The sequence below is a fragment of the Oreochromis niloticus genome, linkage group LG1 (assembly GCF_001858045.2).
Source record: "Oreochromis niloticus isolate F11D_XX linkage group LG1, O_niloticus_UMD_NMBU, whole genome shotgun sequence".
Taxonomy (NCBI): Eukaryota; Metazoa; Chordata; class Actinopteri; order Cichliformes; family Cichlidae; genus Oreochromis; species Oreochromis niloticus.
Window position 1 is genome coordinate 34,326,460 of NC_031965.2, and position 23,568 is coordinate 34,350,027.

Below are 23,568 nucleotides of genomic sequence, written 5' to 3' on the forward strand. Positions count from 1 at the left end.
AGGTTGCAGCCAACTAGCCATAAGCAGTGTCACCAGTCAGCAGCCCCTTGCTGTTATGTTTTCCAGACTTCTGTCCACACCACATCTTACTCCTACTTTAATTATCCAATTCATGCACCTTAGAGTGCCAATAGTTATTCCCACCTATCTGTTCGAGCACACCCACCTGAGGGCAAGGTGTACCAGTCAGGCTTCACTGTAGGTGTTCCCTATGTTCCTGCTTTTGCTTCCTCCAGGGAGTCTAGTTGTTCTGCCTCTCAGCTAACACTAGCCCTCCTGAGTGGTCCAGTCTTTGTGTTGTGTCTTAAGGTGATCCTCTCAAGCATCAACACCTGTCTGCATTGCCAGCAGTTCATGTGCTCTTGCTTTCAACACTTAGGTTATTCTGTTCCTCAGCCATCTAGGCTATACACCTCTTTTTTCCATTTCACTGGCTCTATATAAGAGTTCAAACTTTTGATTGCCTTGCCTTGCCTTAGACAAGGATTATACAACTTTGTAGTTTATTTTGTGGGCTTTTTTTGCTGTGAATATCCTCTTTATGTTAGCAAGGGGTATGAATGGCAGTACCAAAATTAGTGCTGTTAAATATGATTTTATTCCATCAGATCGCCAAGCTGGAAGAAAGGCTACAGGCACCAGTGTTGGAAAATGGAGAGAACTTCTCTGTTGGTGAGAGACAACTGATGTGTATGGCTAGGGCTCTACTCCGTAACTCCAAGGTGTGTACACACATATGACACTTTCTTGATGATACTAAATTTAATTTGCATTTTTAGTTTTATTGTTAATACACAGTTTATTGGCTGGGATAGTGCTGTCACATTAGCTTGTGATGTCTCTATCAATAATTCCATTAATTACTTTACCATTGTGTGCGTTCAAAGTGTATAATAACATAAGCACTGTAAACATTTTTGTATTTTATGACACTTTTGCCATCCACTGTTTTCTTCTTTCTGACCACCATTACGCTGGTTATTTTTTGGCAGATTATTCTTTTAGACGAAGCCACAGCATCCATTGATTCAGAAACAGATGCTCTAATTCAAAACACCATCAAAGATGCCTTCAAAGACTGCACCATGCTCACCATAGCGCATCGCATCAACACTGTTATGCATGCAGATCGTATTCTGGTCATGGACAATGGGCAGGTACCAAAAAAAAAAAATCACAAATGAACACAAATCAAAGATGATGTTTACACAATCTCTAACTTAAACTCACTAAGTGTTCTGTTCGACAGGTGGCAGAATTAGACCATCCAGATGTGCTGAAGCAACGGCCAGACTCTCTGTTCTCATCACTCCTGACAGCTGCTAATACAGTAAACTCATGAACAGAAGGACATCCAAAAAACTGCTGCATAGTAGTCACTGGGCATGTCCATAACAGCTATCCATATACACAGCCATATTGAAGTCTGTACTGTGATGCTACAATCTTTTCTGGTGTGCTTGTATGAGATGTAACTGAGCAGCAGAGATGGAAACTGATAGCAGTGCAGGAAAGACAACATAGTTTTTGAACTTTGTAAATAGTTATGTATTTATCTCTCCTGTCTGCTGATATAAAAGAATGAGCACTGTACTTTACTGGGTTTCCCTTCATATTTCGTATGAGATGACTTCTTATGCACGTTATATTTTAGTTAAGTTATGAATTTGCCAAGTCTTAAATTACATTCAATGGCAGCAAAGAAAGTCTCCTGTTTTTTATTTTGTTTTTTGTGAGACATTAAAAAATGCATTGTAAATTTCAAAGTGTAGGTATATAAAAATGACCCTGATAAGATCTGTGCTAGTAAATTACTTAAATTTGTATGTTTCAGTATTAATTGGTATTTTTAAAAAAGATAAATTATATATACTATATATAGCAAGATTACCTTTATTTTTACAGGTTGTGGGGCTACGAGGGCACCAGCAACCCTATAATGGATATGCAGTCAACAAACGTATGGATGAATAGGGCTTACAAGTGTATCTATATGCTGCCACCTGCTGGCTGCATCCTGCTGCATGTCACCAAAGCTGCTGCCCAACACTCAGCAAATGTAACCAAATAAATTGTAGTTTCGTTTTATGAGTGACAGTTGGTGACGTAGGACAGTTGAATAATAAAGCCAACAAATCTCTTATCAGCAGTGTAATCCAAAGCAGCTGGAAAGAATATATTCTAGGAAGAAAGCTGAGAAATGGCACATTATCAAATTATGGCTTTCACTGGAGATTTTACAGCATTAACACCACCTGTAGGTGCTGTGAGGAGAGCTAGCACGCTTAACCTTTCAATGTAAATCTATGCTAGATTTATTTCTATTTCAAAAAACAATTTCAGATGTTTTACTCTAACCAGTAAATGTAATGTTAGAGATACTGTTCTTTTTTAACTTTAAGGCTCGGGATCAAAAGGTGAGGTGGTGGAGGAGACAACACACATATACAGGGCAGATGACGTAAAAGAAAAGCAAGCAATTTATTATTATTATCATCATCATCATTATCATCATTATTATTATTAGTTTACAAAACAAAACAAATGAAAAACTCAAAGATGTCACAACAAATAAACAAAAAAAATCTGCTAGCGTAAATAAAACTCAGTTATTGGCTGAGTGACAGGTTCTGACCTCTTAGTTCCACCATTCCCACCTGCTGATCCTATTGGCTGAGTTCTGAGTCCTGTAGCCAATGGATGCACTCCAGGGCGTATTTAAGCTGACTTTGAAATTGGTTTTAAGAATGTTGGGTGCTTTTGTGTATGCTGCTCTTCTTAGGTTGATCCCTCCCCCCCAATACAATGATTGTCATTCATGAATCCTCATATTTACTTAATCTGTGCATATTTGGGGTTGTTACCTGTCCATTGTCCATGACCAGAATACGATCTGCTTGCATCACAGTGCTGATCCGATGAGCTATCGTGAGCATAGTGCTATTACGGAAGGCTTCTTGGATGGTGTTTTGGATCAGAGCATCTGTCTCTGCATCTATGGAGGCAGTGGCTTCATCCAAAAGAATGATCTGCTCAACAAGAGGACAGACCATTAGTATAAGCAAAAACAGTTTGAAAGGAGGACAGCATGTCACAATACATAAAACACCCATACTTTCTAAATACAAACGTGGCGATTAGCAATCTCACACAAATGTGAGACATTACAGAGTAGTTTGAAGAACAGGTCCATAATAATCATAACCCTTAACCAATTTCAATTTGGCCTCTCATTCATTCACTGTCATTCTCATTCACCTCTGGGCCATTTTGAGCACGGCTGCTAATTTTGGATTTCTGAAAAGTCCCATTATGAATCGGAGAAGTCCGTAAAAATAATAAATAATAATAAATTTTAAAAAAGTCATTTCTTTGTATTTTTTCCACAGAAAGTTGCAGGGTTGCAGACCTCTCTAACAGATGCCGAGTGAAGATTATGTTGCAGTGGGCATGTAAAGAGGAAAACAAACAAACAAACAAAAAAAACCCAGACAAAAACAAAATACTGGCGACTGCCAGTGGTGACACTCAGCCTCCTAGCAGACACACCTATGTATCAATTTCAAAATCTTACGTCACCTCGTTCTCAAGTTTTCGTACTCGCAAGATTTTTAGAAATTTGAGATTCAACTCTGTCTGAGATTTTTAGAAAATATGTCTCTGGTCTCAATTTGACGCTCCTACGTCACCTCAATCTCAATTAGCATTCACAAACTTAGGTGTACACGCTGTCCATCTGCCCTGCGGAGTGACGACAATACCCTATCAGGCTTTTAAGGCTGAGGGGTACTTCTAAAGAGGGATCTAAACATTGTACTGATGACCTTAAGGGGGAAAAAAAAAAAAAATTAAAATCAGGACAGATTTGTGATGTTTAAGGACAGTGCAGTGCATATTGACAGAATCACAGGAAATTGCTTTGACTGGCATCACAAGCTCTGAACAGTTGTGTGAATGCAGTATGTGACAGCATGTCCCAGCCAGGTGACAAATCATCAAGCCCCCCCCAAAAAAAGTGCACTCTGACCTTGGAGTTACGGAGTAAGGCTCTAGCCATACAGATCAGCTGTCTCTGGCCTACGGAGAAGTTTTCTCCATAACATGTGCTTCAAGCTTCCCCTCCAGCTTTGAGATCTGAGGAAACAAATCACATTACAGCTTCCACTCCAGTATCCTAATTCATCATGTATACAAACAAATAGAGCAGAAAAAAAAAAGAGGCTATATAGGAATTTGAAATGTACCAACTTTCATGTTGCACTCAACACATACCGAGTCCTTCATGTAGCTCTTCTCGAGCGCTGCCCAGATCTCCTCGTCAGTGTATTTATTAAAGGGGTCCAAGTTGTACCTGCAGGGATGGGGGTCATTAGCCAGTTACTGATCCACAGTGGTCAGACCAATGTGAGATTTATGGGTTGGCCAAGGTTACCTGACTGTACCAACAAATAGCACAGGGTCCTGAGGAATCACAGACAATTTGCTACGCAGGTCTTGCAGGCCAATGGACATGATGTCCACCCCATCTATCAGCATGGTTCCTGCTGCAGGCTCCACAAGTCTAAATAGAGCTACTCCTAAAGAGGATTTCCCTACAGATGCAAACCGCAGATTAGAGTAGCTGAATTAACCTACAACGGTAAAATTTACATTAAAATGTGCTACATAAAATATTATTTGAAATCAGGAATACGGGAGGATTTAGAGTCAATCACTAAACTTTCAGCAAAACCAGGTGTAGGCAGGGGTACCATCTACCTTAGAGGGTTGGGGTGGGGGAATAATAGCAACAATAACAATAAAAAAGCCCTCCTACTATTAACTAATGATTCAATCTTAATTATGATCAGCTTATCTTTATTAATGGGTTATTTACCACAGGCCTTTAATGAGGCAGTAATTAAACCATTATTTAAAAGCCATCACTTGACCCAGCTATCTTAGCCAATTATAGGCCAGTCTCTAACTTTATCTCAAAAATTCTTGAAAGCAAAACAGCAGTTTCAGTCAACTTTCAGAGCTCACAGTACAGAAAAGGAACAAGTGAAGGTGGCAAATTGTTTTCTTCTGGCCTCTTACAGTCGACCTCCGCGTTTGATGCTGTTACAGTTCCACAGGGTTCTGTGGTGGGACCATTTCTGTTTACAATATATGAGTTTCCCTTAGGCAGTGTTATAATAAATAGCATACATTTTCATTGCCTGATGATACCCAGACTTATGAAGCCTGTTGACACACACACCAATTAATTAAGTTACAGGAATCTCTTAAAGACATTAAAACCTGGATCACCTCCAATTCCCTGCTTCTAAATTCAGAAAAAACTGAGGTTGTTGTGCACTGCCTTATCTTAGAAACACAGCCAGATACCCTGGATGGCATTACCTTGGCCTCCAGTAACAACGAGGATATTAAACAACTATGTAGGACTGCCTTCTTATATTTGCACACTCTAAAATTAAATATCCTGTCTCAGAGTGATGCTGAAAAACTAGTTCATGTATTTATCATCATTTCTAGGGTGTATTATTGTAAATCATCATCACCCAAAGACCAAATGAAATCAACAAGAGAAACAGCTACTGAACCCAGAGCCTTACCAGAACCAGTCCTTCCCACGATGCCCAGCTTCTCTCCAGGTTGAATGTGGAAATCAATGCCGTTCAGGACAATTGGTGTATTCTCTCTGTACCTCATCTTATAGTCTACGAAGGAGACGCCCCCACTGCTAGGCCAGTCCTGTGGGATCTGAGTCTCCTTAACATGCCTGGGAGCCTCAGACTTACAATTCTGCAAACACAATTAAAAGCTTTTAGGGATCAAGCAGATGGGGCTGTAGGATATTTAATGAACTTTGGCCTTGGTCTCAGCAAAACAATGACAGATGGATGATTGCAGGACATGAGTCTGACCGTGACATATTCCTGGAGCCGTTCTGCTGAGTTGAATCTTGCTTCCACTTCTATCGAGAGTCTGGCTACATATTGAAGCATGCCTGTCAACTGAAAATAAGTTTAAAAATGATGTAAATCCATGTCTGAAAAGCAAAATGAACATGGATTCATGTGCTGTCCAAATGTACCTGCAAGGAATAGGATATTGCGAGGCCTTTCAAGGATGGACTGATTAAGTCGTTACTGCTGAGCACTACAAAGAGAGCCACAAACAGTGTTGTAGTAGCAGCCATCAATTCCAGGCAGAAGGCGAATGCACGTGTGCCAGCACTAAACATGAAAAGGTATTTGGAGTTGATATCACTCAAGATATTGAACCTGTAATATGAAACAGGATAGGGCAGAGTTTTTGAACATCCCACTGTCCACAGTCACCCCCCAAAGAAACATGCAATTTACAATGTGTTGTATCAAAAACATTGCAAAAGCAAGAGGTGATAGCCTAGTAACAAATTTCAGAAACTTGCTGTTCTATAAGGCTGTCTCTTCTATTATAGGCATGGATGGTGCTGAGGCCATGCAAAGTTGAGGTGGTTAGAGAGAACCATGGAGAGCGACTGATGTTTTCTAGATTCTTCATATGACGTATACTCTTCTGGAATATACTGCAGAGAAGGCACAGATATATAGTACCTTAGAGGACCTGTTACTGTCAGTAAGTGTTTTTTATAGATTTAACCAGCATAAACTCACAAGACAGTAAAGGCAACAAAAGCTGCCATAATAACTCCAACTACAAGCATGGCGGGGAAAATAACTGAGATGACAGCAATTGTGAATGCGACGAGTAGAGAACACTGGAAGAAAGAATCCATGACAAGAGGAAGGACAGTTTCCACTTCGTCTTGATCTTTAGAGAAACGATTTAGAAGTCGGCCCGTTGGAGTTGTGTCAAAGAAACTCATTGGACTATCAATAATCTGCAATAGGAAAACAAACTGTTTATTTGTAGCTAGTAAACGTTCCCAGTTTTGGATTCAATACATTTGTGATAAGTAAACCCTTATCCATATTCAAAATGACCATGTGTAATGATGACTAGTATAGATTTCTATGGTGCTGAGATTTCACAGTACCTTTTTGAACAGCATGTCATGGAATTTGCAGGAGGCCTTCAAGGTGAAATAAGTGTAGATTATGGATTTCACAATGGAAAGTACAACAATGACAACCACTGTTGCAGCATAAATAACCTGGTAGAAGTGAAGGTGTGGATTTTGAGAGATTTCTCCCTGGACTGCAGTTGTGTTACTGGATGACTTGGAAATAAAAAAATAAAAAATAAAAATGAAAAGTTAGTGAAGTCAGACAAAGCCGACATAAACGACATTTCACATGATGAAATATTATTTCCTAAAACTAGAAATAAGCAGAATTTGAGGAGTCAGAAACAATTTTTCGCCTCCTACGTCTGCCAGGCTTGGTCTATAATGTGTGGCTCTCTGGATTTTAAATCACAATACTTCTCACTCAAGTTCTTGACACTCAGATATACAAAGTTACCACAGGATTTCATCTCCTGCTTTGTGAGCATCAGTTACTTTTCCTCAAGATTTCCTCAAACTGATTTCTTATGTTTCAGGGATGACACTTACTCAAGTGACAACTAAAACCCTTGCTGAAATTTTTACACTGTCTCCAAGCTGAAAGATGAGCCTCAGGTATTCCAATAAAAAGTAACAAAACCAACAGAAGATCAATACATCAAGTTGTTTCAAGGAGAAATGCTTGGACTAGGTCAAAATAAACATTTTCAAAAATAACTGGCAATTAGAAAGAAACTTGATTGCTGATGAATCCAACGTTGAGATATTGGCAGTAGGAGTGTGTAAGTCACAACAACAGCCGTCAATTTATATCTTAGACCTTTTCTGTCAGTAGACCAAGCCTTCTTACAGGATTCTTGCAGTTTTCTTCTCAGTTCATCTCTACTAACTTATCCAAATTACCCAGTGAAAATGCTAACAGAGGCTGTGTTACTGCATAATATTGCTACAGAGCTGTGCTACTTACGTCAGATGCTTTCAGTGGTAACCCCAACAAAGTGTGGATGAGAAAGGTGAAAACAGTGGCAATGGTGCTGATGCCCATGGTCAAGCTGCTATTAATACTCTGGATTTCAACGATCTTCTGTACTAGTTTCTTTTCAAGTTTCCTCAACTCTGTAAGAAAGAAAGTTTGTTTTGCCTTTCGTCTGCTACTTTCATTATTCTTTGTAGACGCACCCTAACACACATCCAGAGCACTCACACATTTCATTCATTGCAACTGTTAAGTCATGAACTACTAGAAACATTAAGAACCTTCTGATATATGCCGATATGGTTGGATGTAGACACCTTTATATTCATTTGCAATCTATATAAGGGAACCCTTCTGTGTAGGTGTGTTGCTTTAGATGTGAGACTTTGCAGCTTCACACTTAATGCACATCACCTCTTGTGCATCTAGCAACATGATTACAAGCCTGATTTTGTATCTAAACAAATGGGAGTCTATAAATAATGCATGCGATATGTGATATTACTAGATAAATGGAAGTGCTGCCAAATGGGCCACAGCTGCTCGACTTACCTGCTATCTTCATCTCAAAAGAATCTTCCCAGGCGTACATCTTGATTAGCTTAATGCTGTTGAGAATCTCAGTCATTGTATGAACACGTCTGTCTTTTATTACCATGGCTTCTGTTTTGAATACATTTGTGAGATGTGCCAAGAGATACTAGAAATGAAGAAAAATAAATTAGTCCCCTGACTGCAAAGATTCTAAAAGTAGAAGGTAAGGGTATTTCGCAATGATGACTTAGACCTCACAGCACAGGTTTCAGCATATTAAACTACATACCCAATATTATGTTGGGCAAATTCTGTCATAGTTAATCTACATTACAACATTTACTGTAATGCTTACCTCAATCAGAGCCCTTTTTGTATTTATCTATCTCACTTTATTAACTTCGTGTACATACTTCAATGGGAATAAAGATGAGGTAGATGAAGACTCCAATAAGTGCGGTGTAGCCCAGAATGTTCCAGGCATAACAAATGCCCGCAACAAAGAGTACAGGGGTGGACATCACAAAGCTCCCATTCACAACTGCCTCAAAAACCGTGTGTCCAACATTGGTCAAAATATTAAGAATCTACATTAAAGAAAAATGAGAAAAGGAAAGCTTATATTTCAGCCGTTTTTCATAATACACCAAATGTGAGAAGATGTACTGAAAAAGTATCTTATTTTCTCACGCATGTGTTTTGGATCAAACAAATCTTAATATTAGACAAAAATAACCAAAATAAACACAAAATTAATGTTTTTAAATTGTGCTTTAATTTATTAAGGTAAAGTTCTCCAAACGCACCTGTCCCTATATGAAAAAGTAAAAAGTGATAGGTGGTTGTGCCACCCTTGAGAGGAAGAACCGTAATCAAATATTTGTAATAATGGGAATGAGTCTTTCACATCACTGTGAAGGAATTTTGGCCCACTCTTCTTAACAGAAATGTTGTAATTCAGCCACATTGGAGAATTTTCAAGCATGAACGACTTATTTAAGGTCATGCCAATGCATCTCAGTTAGATTCAAGTCTAGACTTTGACTAAGCCACTTTTCACAGCAGTGTAGGTAAAGTGAATTCTCTGTGTGTAAACCAGTCTTTACCTCTCCGTTTGAGACGTCGCCAGGTACTCGCAGAGATGTGACTTTCTGGAAGCCCAAAGAGCATAAGGCACCTTTCAATCTGATGGCCGTACGCAGTGTTAATGCCCACTGCAAAGATATCATGGAAGTTTTGAGCAACTCTGTGGTGAACAATGCAAAAGCCAAACCAACACCACTGGTTTCTCCTGGGTCACTAACGTAGTCTAAGATCTTATAAACGACGACCGCCTGAAGGGACAGACAAAATGCTTGATACACTTTAGAGAGCAGAAATTCTAAAAATGCAATTAAGTACTCTAAACAGTTTCTAAACATTACAATGATGCATTACAATTTAGAGAACTCATTTGTTCTTTTTATGAACCACTATTTTTGAAGTCAAATGCGATTTACAATAAATAAAACGTTTAGGCAAATGTCAGAGGGTCAAAGTCTGAAAATACAGATGACAACTCACCGGCCCCAAAAAGGCCGCCAACATGGCAAGAATAGAGACAAGGGCGGACAGAATCAGTCTAGTTCTTTGAAAACGAAGAGTCACCCAAATCAGTGAGGCATTCTCCAAACCTCTCCTTGCCACTTCTTCATTCCATAGCCTCTGGAGCCTGCAAAACACTCACGATCATATCATGTACACTAAAAATGGTCTGGCATTTTATTTTGACAAGTCAGCCTTGTTCCTTTGACTTATCTTCAAGGTGCTACATTACATTACACATCAGCAGCTACATTAATGGTGTGCCATGTCCCAAGCAGACCTACTGTGGTTTTCTGTCTATTCCTCTTAATATTGCTAATAAAGCCCTTTCTTTCTTCCGTGTTGTGCATCATCTCTTTCGTCTGGTGTTTCTTTGCCACATGCTTGTTTATCCCCTTTGTACACAAAATGCATCATCCATTGAAATGTTAGATTCTACTAATGCCTTAAACGACAGCTGAAAAATGTGAACCCGCCAAGAGAGACCTTTTTGCGCTAATGTCTGCTACATCAAAAGGAGACAGGTGTAGGTCGGATGTATCCAGCCCGTTCTTGAACATGGCCCACATTTTGGGGATCATCCACAAAAAGACTGAAAATGATATTAAACCTGCATTATCTACAGCGTGGGACCTGGACAAGAGGGGAAAAAAGATAAGAAACAGCAAATGAGTACTGTACAAGGAAGACATTCTATATCAAAGAAAGTAACTTTTATTTGGCAGACAGGTTACATTTAGCAATTTCTCTTTCATCAATGAAACTGACTCTGGTGAGGAACAGCGGAAGGGTATAAGGGTCTGCATGCTCCGTCGGTATTTTCTAAGTGGGCAAGGATGGGGTATTTCCCTGATGTCATTATCTGCATCTTCTGAGGCAAAAGACACAGGTCCCAAGTGGATCTCATCTTCTCCCTAAAGAGTCAGAAAAACACAGACAGACAGAAATGCGTAAAAGCTGAATCAAAGTAACAAATCTGGAAACAAACAAACAAAAAAGGAAAAAAAAGAGAAAAGAAACAGTCATCTAAACTAGCAATTAATTGTACTTCCTAATTACAGTTTTAGTAGATATGGAAACATGATCAGAAAACACAAAATGAATTACCTCCTCATGTCCTAAACAACCAAAATTAATCAAACTGACACAAGTGAAATTGTTTAAACATTTTTTCAAAAGTGAATACCTATACTACATGCAAATCAAACAGCGGATCATCATTTTATTCCGCCATGCTCTCCTTTTCTTTGATTTAATTTGATCCCTTTATTTATTTGAATGCAAGCAGCCCCTCCCCAGCGACGTAAGCAAAACCCAGAGAACTTTACCGCATATTGAGCTACAAACTTGTGAGGAATAAATAAGAGGCTGCTGAGGTCGATGACACGTAGTACACCCGATTTCTGATTTTATTGGTGTTTAGTTTTTGGTTTGTGTGAGTATGGCCCCATCTACATCGCTCAGCTCGGTGTAGTTGTGCCAAAACACCGGGCCTGTTCTAAAAACCAAGCTCAGGGCTCCCAAAACGTCTTTTCATTACGCGGCTTCACTAAAACCACCAACTCTCAGGACGCTGGTTCACGACTCAGCAAATCAACGCAGGTTTTCCCAATTTAGCCGCGAGCACGTTCACACAAAGGGGGTCGCTGCTGGCAGGAGATAACCAATCACGAACAGGGACAGGAATCAGAAAACTTTCACAAAATTTGAATTACGGGCCAGCAGATTAAAAGCACTAGTTGCTGCAGAAAAAAAAAATTAAAAAAAATTGTCACATAAGAAATAAATCAGAGTACACCCCGATCATGCACATTTCCAGCGATTTTGAATACAATTAAGGAGCTTCTGGAAGCCGCTGTCCTGGCAATAAAGCACTGGTAAGTGTAATTACAGGAACGACTCCATTATTTGGATTTATTCTTGCAATTTTTCCTTATGCAATGCATGTTTAGTTTCAATATTCCAATAAAGAAATTCTGCGGCCTCTCCGTTGTAAGCAACAGGTTGTCTACAAGACTTCAGTGCGCTTTTAGGCTCATGCTCATGCAAAAATCAAAGGGATAACACGGTCTCTCAAGACCTCTTACCGCCCACGCAACTAAGTCCGCAGGATGCTCCACACGTGCCGACGCCATCTTCCGTGAGAGGTGATTGGTCAGTAGGCGACGCTAATCGATCGATCTGCAGAGGAGCCCTTACCAATGGGCTACGTGGTCTTTAAAGCTATGTAGACTTTTACAACAGACAAGTGACTTTGGGAGGAATGTATCATCAGCTTGTTATATTTGCCAGTTTTGTTGATATTAGGCAGCAGAATAGTCAGATTTTTAAAACATAGTGAGGAAAAGGATTATTCTAAATTTGGATTGACTGATCAGGATAGAATAATCCCTGAGAGCTGCTCATGGATGGAGGTCATCAAATGAAACATAGATGTGAGACGACAAATGCGGCTTACCATGACTCAAGTGCAGCCATAAAGAAAAGAAATAACTGATAAAAAAAAATCTTCTTTATTATTAACATGGCATCTGAAGGGTCAGTACATTGCTGTTTGTGTAATGCAAATACAACGACAAGTCCAAAACAAGGTCTGTAAAAAGTCTGTAAATAACAAAGTATATATGCACATTTCTACATGGAAAAAAAACAAGTTTGCTCTTTTATTAATATATTTTGTGCCCTTTAGTTGTTTTAATTTTGTGGGATTAAAACAGTGTCCGGAAAGCATGTCTCATTCATTGTATAAAATGTAGACCCGCAAATACATGACAGTAAACAATGCTGTTACTACATTTGTCCAGCAGATGGCAATCTTCGCTTAGCAACAAAAAAAGTCACAGAGGGCCACTTGCAACTCTCCACTCTCCTGTATGGCACTATACTTGGCATGTTTTATAAAACCCTGAGAATAATAATTTAAAAAATACAAATATATGCAAAAATATACAAAAGTCATTCACTTCTAGAAATGAAAGTTATCTGAGGAATGAGTCTCACTCCTTAGATGCTTTTTTTTCCATCACTATTGCTCAAGCCAAGTCTTCCTCACCGACTTGGCTGTGTTAAGTGATTACTGTTTCCTTCCATGTATTGCAAATATTTCCATCCACCAGACAGATTTCAGGTATCACTCAGATAGAACAACAAACTGACACAAAGGCAAGCTGCTGGATGTCTGCAGGCTGACATGATGACTATAACAAGTTGACAGTTATCTGAGCAGTCTATTTTGAGCAGACAGGCACACCTGCAGGTTATTGCTCTAGGTATTTCAGCAATAGAAATCCAGCCCATGCTTGTGCTGCTGCTGCTGGGAGGATGTAGTGATCTCATCTGGAGCATGAGCAGGCCAACTGTGGAGGTCCCCAGTGAGTTTGGAATCCAAAAGAGTCTCCCTCATCTGCTGGTTCTCCCTTGTTGCTGCCTCCCACACCACCTCCAGCTCTTCCTCTATCTCCCTGCAGGTGCGAAGAGAGGAGACAAGAAAACCAGTCAGACGATTTGTCCGTCACTCTACATATTTGATAAGTTACAGTGTTGTGAAATAGCAATAAAGTTGCACAATACCAACTGGACCTGTGTAAACTGAATTTACACCCCTTGGCAGCTAAAGTGGGCACACAGGTCTGATCACTCCCACCCCTGCTCAATCAAATCATCACCATTTTTAGAAACATGGATTTGGCTTACATTTGTCAGGAGCAGGAGAAATCTGAAATTTGTCACAACACACCTAGATGATCTTCAGATTTTCATAGTTGAACTGTTTGGATGACAATGCTCAGAATTTTCTATGAGTCTGTTGTGGCGAGTGCCGTACTTAATGCTGTTGCATGCTGGGGCAGCAGGTTGAGGATCGCAGATGCCAACAGACTCAATAAACCGATCAGTTACTGGCCAGTAACACTGTGGGGGTGGAGCTGGCGTCAGAGAAGCGGATGTTGTCCTTGATAAGGACAATGCTGGACAATACCTCCAACCCACTGCATGACGTACTGGCCAGTCACAGGAGCATACTCAGTGGGAAACTGAGACTAGTCAAATGCACCACTGAACGACACAGGAAATCATTCCTGCCTGCGGCCATCTCTCTGTACAGTTCCTCCATCTAAAGCACAAGTACACACTGCAATAGTTGCACACCATTAATATCGCATCCTCTACAGCAATAATAAAAAAATGAAGAAAAAATGATAAGAGGGGCACCTCAGTGTCAACTGTATACATTTAATTTTAGTATAATAGCATATAATAGTATAGTAGTGTAATATGCTGGGAGATTTGTAATTAGAGGTTTTTTGCTATATTTTGTACCTTTGTAATATACTGTATTATTTTACTTAACTTAGTTAGGTACTGTTCTTAGTGTCCTGGTGCAACTGTGACAACATAATGTGCCCCAGGATTGATAAAATATTCTGATTTTGAATGTTGGGCTGCTTTGCTCCTTTTGCTATGACTTGCCGTAACTGTAAGTAACTTGAAATCTGCTCTCTGAAGATCCTAAAGATAATCCATGTCATGAGTGCAACCGGTGCAGCATGACAAAAATGTGTTTTAAAAAAAGATTTAAAAGAGGTTAAAGAATTTTTACGCCTAAAATCCTCAGCTATGGAATTCTGTAGTCTTGACTACAAAGGCTCAGCTTTAGTGACTAAAAAACTCCAGAAACAAAGTCATGCCAAAAGATCTCAAGCAGCAACAATGTCATATGGAGTCAGCATCTCATTGATCTGGCAGGCACCAGACTGTGTAGGGCTTTAGAAACCAGCAATAAAATCTTAAAATCAATTCTAAAACTAACAGTTAGTCATTGAAGGCCATTGATGGTCACTCTTTTTGCTTCGTGTTAAAACTCTGGCAGCGACATTTTGAATGACCTGCATTCTGTGTATGCTGAAGCCTGAATAAAGTCCACTATGGTAATCAAGTCTGAAAGAAATGAGAGGATGGATGACCTATTCTAAATCGGACTGTGACAGGAATGGCTGAATTTTTTACGTGTCTAAGAAAAATGAAACAGAATTGCATGATATTAGACACCTGTATATTAAACAAGAGCTCAGAGTCTTTTAGGTTTTGAGCCTCTTTGCAGACACAAAGCTCAGACTAGAAGAGAGTTCAATACTATTTCTAGAGGAGGACGGTGTAATTAAGATTACATGAGTCCTGGAGTCATTCAGCTTAAAAAAACAACAACCAGATTCAGAAAGAACTTTGAATCTCTGTGAGATCAACACGAAATAAAGTCAAAAAGCATAAAAAACAGAAAGAATGTCAAATACTTTTTCAGTTTTGCAGCATCAGTTTTCAATAAAATAATGACTAATTAAGTGACGTGGAGTTGTCATTAAAGCAAGAAACTGAAGAATGAAGGAAAATGTTTAAATACAGTGAATGATTGCACGTTTGTATACAATAATAAGGGAGGAAGGGGCTTTTCTTTTCAAAAACACTATCCAAAACAGACTGTAAGTTTCTAACGTAAACCTGTCATCACCATCGCAGATAATGGTAACAACATGAGGATCCAATGGCTGCGGCAACAGTCCTCTGCTGTCCTTACATCACTCTTGGCTGCTGGGAAGCGCATGCTTCATCTTCTTTCTCAATTATATCTAAAGTAGCGCCAGAGGCATTGTATATTATGATTGAAAAATAGAAGCACACATAGCACCCCATCAGAATGTAATAGAACAGAAATGCAGTTGTTGGTTTGGGTGAATTTCACAGTGCAGGCACTCCAAAATGAAGAGTATACTGAGCAAATGGGAGTATGCATTAAGATCCATTGAGAATGTGCGTGAAATTACTGCTTTATAATAGAAAGGTTAGCTAAAAAGGTACCCCTATTGTTATAAATAAACATTAAGGAATACAAACTGCAGCTTCTGAAAAGCTCATTAAGTTAAATGGACACCTCTCCAAATTAGATAGAAAATGAAACATTACGATCTTTATGAACACAAGATTCACTGTGGGGCTGTTAGTCAAGAACTAATTGAAAAAATCCATCAGTTGTGTGTTTATGCATGTGTGTGTGAACGTATAAGCCTAAAGGTTAATGCCAGCAGTCATATCAGCAAGGGTTTAACATTCAGCTGATCACAACAATCCAAACAAACATGGGTATAATCTGAGGACTAAATGTCTTCCTGATCCATTAATGACAGCAACTGCAATCGATTGTACTGACAGTTTAAATAAGACTTTGATCCTTTTTTAAAAAATATATTCTACACATGAATGCCCAATTATTTATTCATGTGAGTGTAGCCTGCCATCTGATGTGCATTCTTAATGTCAGCAACAAGCCAGCAGTCAAATTAGAAATGTTACACAAACAACAGGTGATGTATTTGGTGTGGTATATTGAGAGTGATCCTGGATCTTGTCTAATGGAAAGAACTTATAGTAGGAAAAGAAAACCTGAGTTAAAAGATAACAAGATGTGACTCAAATTTTCTGAACATCTAACAGATATAAAAATAAAAAAAAAACGCATAAAAACAAAAAACGACTAGGTGCTGACCAGATCCATTTTTCTGTTGCTATACAAATATACACTGACTAGAGCAAACACTTTTTAAAGGCTCAGTGCTGCAGTGACTGAGCATCAGGCTTTACGGCACTATAACTCTCTTCATTCTGCGATTCAGTAGCAAAAGTTTATAACCAGACTGAGCTATAATTTGTTTAATAAAGAGCCTCTGGTTGAACAGTCAGTTAATTAGACTGTGCTGATAATCAGGGGCTTTCGACAAACAAGCACGAGTGTTATAAACTTCATCACTTTCTGTGGCATCTGGTCAGACTTGGATTAGACATCACAAATCTCACAAGCACACAGAGTGCTACCTTCCTCAATTAGAGATTATAAATAAAATATAAAGCTTTTAAAATCAGTCTCCCTGAAGGCTTTAAATCACATTGACCACAACACTTACCTCCATGTCAGTAGGGATTTTTTTTTGCAGCCAGAGCAGACGAGCACTTCCTCATGAAATTAACTCACCAGGCACAATGCAGGAAAAAGTGGAGTGTTTCTAAATAAAGCAGCAATCACTCTGCTCGGCCAGGGTGTTATATTGCATTTAGATGATATGGGAATAACTGTCAGAGGGAGATGATTGTTGAAGGCTCAGATGTGGCAGCATTCACACATTCAACACTGAAATGAAACCATAAAATTGGACTTTTCTGGAGTATTTTTCCAGAACAACTTTTAAACACTCAAAGTGAAGAAGACTTGTTTGCCTCATTAGCTCAGTGTGAGATGTGGTGACATTTGAGTTTGGTCACAGCACGGGTACAAAATGAGCAGTGCCAGTTCCAAAATGTAGATGTGGTCTGCCTGTAGTGAGGAAAAAAACATCCGAGTTAATTTCCCACCAACTGAGTTTGTTTTCTGTGCCCAGGAAAGTTACTCACTTCAGCCTTTAATATTTATCTGTCAGGCTTCTTAGAAGAACCTACTCTAAATTGTTCTGCCTAACCATGATGTGAACAACAAAAATAAATAACCTCACTATTTCTTTAGCTCTTGGTTTGCTCTACCAAGCAGGGCAGCTGTTTATGATTTGATTGATTTGATACAACATTTATTAAAGGAAATAAATACTGTCTTTATGAACCTTTACTTTCTTTAGATTTTGTTCATGTTATGCGATATTGTTGAAAATATGCACTTTAGATGCACCGATTAGACTCCTTTGTGCATTAGCTGTATTACGTTTAGGTCTCTGCAGGACTGTGTCAAACTAATACATAGCAACTCAAGGTCTGCATCAGCAAATGAGTCAGAGGGTGTTCGGTTAAAAGTCGTAATGTAGAACTTGTGTATAAAACAGGTGTGTATGGTCTCGGGTTATCTGTATCTTTTGCACTCTGACACTTTTCCAGTTGATGCTGTGTCTGACCATACTGTGCACATCATGACAGTCTGACAAACTCCATTTGCTTATGAGGACCATATAAGGTGCAGCAAAGCTTCAGAAATAAGCCTAAATGGTAAATGGCCTGTATTTATATAGCGCTTTTCTGGTCCCTAAGGACCCCAAAGCGCTTTACATATCCAGTCATTCACCCATTCACGCACACATTCACACACTGGTGATGGCAAGCTACATTGTAGCCACAGCCACCCTGGGGCGCACTGACAGAGGCGAGGCTGCCGGACACTGGCGCCACCGGGCCCTCTGACCACCACCAGTAGGCAACGGGTGAAGTGTCTTGCCCAAGGACACAACGACCAAGACTGTCCAAGCCGGGGCTCGAACCGGTAACCTTCCGATTACAAGGCGAACTCCCAACTCTTGAGCCACGATCGCCCTAAGTACTCTGGGTTATCTCCAAGTGTACATCAGCACATCTCTCTGAAGTCCACCACTGAAGTCTGGTTGCCTTATGTTTACCTGTAAAAGACAGATCAATCTTTTGTCATTGTAACTGTTTTATCATATATTTTCGGTTCCAGCTCTTACTAGAGTGTCTTTGCATGATTAACACCTCAAAAGGATCTTATCTTATATCTGGTCTCATATTAGGCCTTTGACTAGCAACTCAGTTCATTTTAAGCCTGCTTTCTCCTGATAGGCTGCTCCTGACCATAAAAAGGTTTGAACTGCAAGTGGGGTGGGGTTTCTGTGTTTCTGGGACATGGATATCTCTTTCACTGACAGACAAGAGTAGACAAAAACTGCTGAAACAACACAACAGTTATAAATGTATCTGCCTGTCTGTCTGTGAGTGATGGAAAATTAAAAAAAAGAAAAGAAAGAAAGTGCAATAGGTCCCTTTAAATCTTGTTTCAGGCTTTTTTTTCTAAATTCCCAGCTGTGTGAGTTTCTTACTGATTGGTGACTTCTTACTTCTAGTTGACTACAGTTCTGGACAAATCTATGATCCTGGCGGTTCATCAAAAGCCTATATATTATAAAAGGTACACATAAAATTTTTATAATGACCAAATGGGCAATTTTGACAGCAGGAAAAAAACCTCCAGACTGTAAATTTATCTTGAGAACATTAACTTGACTGTGAAGAAAAAAAATGATCTCATTCCTAATTAACAATGTTCCTCGGAGTGAATGACTTTTGCTAAAAAACACTTTGTCCTTTGCCTTCGGTGAGTAAAGACCCTCACACGTCTGCTAATTACCTCCAACCCAAACAGTTACCTGGGGCAACAGCTCTCACCGCTGCTTCCCATGAGGCTACTCACACAGAATACAAAGATTAATCTTGGTGCTACGACAGATGGAAAATTCAATAGGAGTGTGTATGTTTGGTGGGATAGCTGCAGGAGCCAAAAGCCACACAGATGCAGTCTGACCTATTGTATTTAGCAAGGCTTAGCAGTAGCTCTGCCATCCCAGCACACCTCCATTACAATAATAGCTTCAGTAAGCTGTCGCCACATCAGGATTTGGTCTGTTGCTCTGCAGCAGAACGTCTCACTCCTTACCTCCCCCATCCTGTCTCAGTCAGCGAAGACACTAACATCATTCTGAGTTATTCTAAGCTGTTGGGGATCATAAGGCAAATAAGGCAGAAGACAGAAAGACAGCTACAGGCAAAAACACTAGCATCTCTCCTTAATTATGACTTTAAGCAAGTATTTTGTCCTTAACTAAAGAGAAGTAAGTCACAGCAGTGCAAATACATATTTACTCAATTTTACTCATCCAGATAGACATAATTTATAAATTTTCCATTGATCATTAAAAATAAAATGAAACTATTTTATAACACTGCAAACACTGCAAACCAATTTAAAATGTACATTATTTTGTAACTGCAAACCAAAAAGACTTAAGAAATGGCATCTTGGTGTTGAGTTGGGTTGGGTTGAGGTCTACAAAAGGTTAAGGATTTTCTATGTCAGCTACATGTACAGTTTGGACTACAAACGTATCACTGCTGTGTGTCAGTACCAGTCCTCTTTCACTTCATGCTTTAGGCTGAAAAACAAATTGCAAGGAAAAGAAACTAGATTTAACATAGGTTCCCATATAATGTTCACCCACCTGATGAGCCACTAAAAGCATAAATATAAAAATCTTGGTCACTACATGATCACAGCAACCATGTAACTCAAGAGGAGCAGAGAACCAGCTATTATCCCCTCTGGTCCTTTACTCTGCTGGATAAAGCAGATTCAGAACCACTCGTGAACCTGATAATTAACTACTGCTAAAATATGTTTATCCGCATTCTTAGGCATAGGCATTAATTATGCATGAGTCTCCAAGTGTGCACAACATTAACATAAAATAATGTCAGCAATTTACACTTCTCATTTCCCCACGAGTGAAAACAGGAGAGATTAATGCTGTATCAGACAAAAAATCTAACCGACTTTAGATTAGCTGTTGTAGTTCACCTGAACCTAAAGCTAAAATGATGCTTAAACTCAAAACGGAATCTATGGCTATTTTACAACATAGCATATGACAGCAAACTCAGTGTAAACCCATTCTCAGGCGATTCTTAATCTATTGCATCATTTCCAAACAATTATTCATCACTGAGCTCAAATCCACCCACTCAAAATCCTGAAAACGTGCTGAAAATATGTTTTATCAACAAACACCAAACATAGTGAGAGTAGATTATGCATTCAGGTCTTAGCTAGAAGGCTGCAGAAAGAAATCAAACGAAAGCTGAAATGTTTGTTGGGAGGAAGCTAGCTTTATAAGGACTGCTCTTCTATGTTCTGCTTTCTTGTGGCTGGATACGGCGAAGACAGGACTGCATTTAGAGGGGAAAAAAAGTGATCTGAAGACTCAAACCCCTCCTGAGCTCCTGGAAGTCTCAGGCAATGCAGCTTCCCTGGAGGCTACGCAGAACTCAGCATGCAGGCGGTAATCACAACTTATCAGCATCTCTGCTGCTGTATCATGGGCAGAATACAAAGCAGTGGATCAGAGAGAAACGAATGAAGCAGAGATAGATTTTCTTCTGTTCAGTTCTGAGAAGTTTGTCTTCACCCTAGTCAATTCTTATTTAAATCGTCTCGTAATGCCCAAGTGGAGAAGAAGGTACCTCTGGTTTTTTAAACCACCAAGATTTTACTCAACATCAGCTATTGCCACAATAACACGTTTTATTCTGTGCCACTGTTTGGAGGTCAGTCATAGATTCATTCACATGCACTCTGATGACTGGGTAAAGCTGACTCAAGGGTATCTGCAGTTACTCAAAGGCAGTGGTGCAGCGGTTTGTGGTGTGGTAAAGCCAGTAGGTTAGTAATGTCTGTGGTAATGTGTACGATTTGTCATTAAGATGCCCTCAGGGCAGACCAGGACAGGATCTTCTAACAATCTGATTAGCTTGCTTTCATTTGATAGCAGCAGGCAGCTGGCCCAGAGACTGAGCTAAAAACAGACTAACAGGGGAATAAAGGGGAAGCGATAGATTGTTTCAGGAGCATCAAAGTACAAAGACTCAGTGTTCACTGGATGTCATACTACAACAGTCTAAAAAGAACCAAGAATATAGGAACAAATACTGTATACAGGAAATATTTACTGAATACAGAATGTAAAGTATGTGCTGACATGTTCTCAATCAAATAATATCATATTTACTGAAAATATATTGCTTCAGGCAGTATTCATGTGAATCCTGTTAAGAATCAGGTGCAATTTTTCCACCCTAAGCAGTCCAGTGTCTGTGAGCACTGTGTACAACTGTAGGGTTGGTGGTAGCGTTGGAAGAAATCGCTGATCCTGGGGAGGGAGGGCTAACTCATTTTATGTGAAGGGAGGATTTTAGAACGGAGCTGTGTGATCTGCTGTTTCCACCACTTTACAGAATGTCAGCATGTACGTCCTGAACCCAGTGATGAAAGAGAAAAATGCACAGTACACATACATACACTGGACAGAACACAGAGATATAGAATGACATAGATCGCTGATGAGATGTTTAAAAAAAGTGATATTTAAAACCTTTTTTGGCTACTTGTGTTTACAGCTTGCTATGAAGTTGATACTATTTACTCTAGGTAGGGTAGGAGCGTGAGCAATTATCTTAGCAAAGAGATACAAACATCAGCAAAGGTATCAGCTTTAACTAGAGTAATGGTCATATCAACAAAATCACTGTAATGTAAACATTTACTGTCTTACTGTCTTATCTTCTGAGGGGAATGGTTTTGGCTCTAAATGCTTCATTATACTTGCAAGGGAGCTAATAATGGTGTCTGAGGGCCATGTGGCACTGAGCAGGCATCATAACGCAGGTCCACACTTGGTTAAACTACTGAGACCAGACTAAAATTAAGGATATATGGGGTCCAGAGAGTAATGTGGATCTGTGGACAAGGAATGTCTCAGTTATGGGTTATGATTTTTTTTTTTTTTGAATGGAATACTTTTAATTGTGGACAGACCTACTGTCTGCACAAACAAGCATGAGGAGACATGGCTGGCCCATAAAATTATGGCTCCAATATGGAAGCAGAAGAGTCAACAGTGAGGTAATGAACCTAGCAGAATAAGGTCTGGTTACAACCGTTTTATTGTCTTGAATGGAAGAAGCACAGACAATTGAGTAATATAACTGGGTGTTCAATGCAGCGTCACCTATTCACATTGTAACATTATGTACACACCCCCAGAACAAAAAGCTATACAATAAATCAGTATCGCACTAAACAGTGTTTGCACCTTGCTCCATTTCCACAATGTCAGTGTTTTTCAGTGTACTGATAAGCCCTATTGTGACTTAAGAAATGATATTGCTTCTTTTCTTCAAATATTCAGATATGTGTGTGTCTGTGTTGTTATTCAGTGCTTTCTAATAAACGATTAAGATGTTTGATAGGGCACGACTGAGCGAATACTGACTTTGACTCGATTAATAACAGGGACACAGGGCCCGATGGGCGTCTTCACCGCCTCTGCTCTTTGTGTTACTGCCATTTCACAGATCGGGAGGGCTGACACACACACACACCCACACACACACACACACACACACACACACACACACACACACACACACACCATGAAACTTTACCAGATAAATAAATAAATTGGTCTCTGACAATTCTATCAACATATAAAAAGAAATATTCTAAGAACTTTTAGCACCTTCAGTTTAATATTTTAGGACTGAGTTAGGAGGAATATGTATTGAACAAAGAATTTCACAGCTGAGGAATAAACCTGTTGATGTAACTGCTAAATAAACTCAAAGAAAATCCTTCACATTTCTGTATGGCAGTTCCTTCTTTTTTATAGCCTAGGCTATGTGAATACTTGAAAAACTTAAAAGTGATCTGTTTGCCTACACACGTCTTCCTCTTCTGCCTCTACGAGCACCTACATACACACTTATGCCTCTCCCTGTCCTCACTCTTTTTTCCAAACCACAGATACACACAAATCATCTTTTCCTCCTCCTCGTCCTCCTCCTTCTCCTCCCATTCATGCATTCTCTCCCTTTCCTCCTCCCTTTTCCT

General features: G+C 39.5%; 3 protein-coding genes across 8 annotated transcripts in view; 1 reads left to right on the forward strand and 2 right to left on the reverse strand.

Moving 5' to 3' along the window:
* The window catches only part of abcc12 (ATP-binding cassette, sub-family C (CFTR/MRP), member 12), a 22,170-nt gene extending 20,733 nt beyond the window's left edge, over window positions 1–1,437 (forward strand). The window contains exons 29-31 of the mRNA XM_005447719.3: window positions 609–722; window positions 993–1,157; window positions 1,250–1,437. Of these exons, the coding sequence (XP_005447776.1) occupies window positions 609–722; window positions 993–1,157; window positions 1,250–1,342 (372 nt within the window). The 3' untranslated portion in view covers window positions 1,343–1,437. The remainder of the gene's footprint in view (window positions 1–608; window positions 723–992; window positions 1,158–1,249) is intronic.
* LOC100701781 (multidrug resistance-associated protein 9) lies at window positions 1,438–12,501 on the reverse strand. The gene is given in 19 exon segments (XM_019360917.2): window positions 1,438–3,029; window positions 4,028–4,098; window positions 4,101–4,134; window positions 4,273–4,351; window positions 4,433–4,592; window positions 5,601–5,790; window positions 5,913–6,002; window positions 6,083–6,272; window positions 6,422–6,559; window positions 6,648–6,874; window positions 7,031–7,213; window positions 7,968–8,116; window positions 8,529–8,676; window positions 8,924–9,097; window positions 9,617–9,844; window positions 10,074–10,221; window positions 10,581–10,727; window positions 10,863–11,008; window positions 12,182–12,501. Coding segments are annotated over 19 exon segments (2,763 nt in total). The 5' UTR covers window positions 12,230–12,501; the 3' UTR covers window positions 1,438–2,816.
* A 105-nt stretch (window positions 12,502–12,606) lies between these two features.
* The window catches only part of cep89 (centrosomal protein 89), a 55,481-nt gene continuing 44,519 nt past the window's right edge, over window positions 12,607–23,568 (reverse strand). Inside the window, exon 18 of one of the 6 annotated variants that reach the window (XM_005447720.4) lies at window positions 12,607–13,555. In XM_005447720.4, coding sequence (XP_005447777.1) covers window positions 13,369–13,555 — 187 coding nt within the window. In that variant the 3' untranslated portion in view covers window positions 12,607–13,368. Of the gene's footprint in view, window positions 13,556–18,489; window positions 18,512–19,722; window positions 20,060–20,736; window positions 20,992–22,525; window positions 23,044–23,568 lie in introns of those variants that run through there. The other 5 variants (XM_005447724.4, XM_025907987.1, XM_025907976.1 and 2 more) reach the window with 5 other exon arrangements.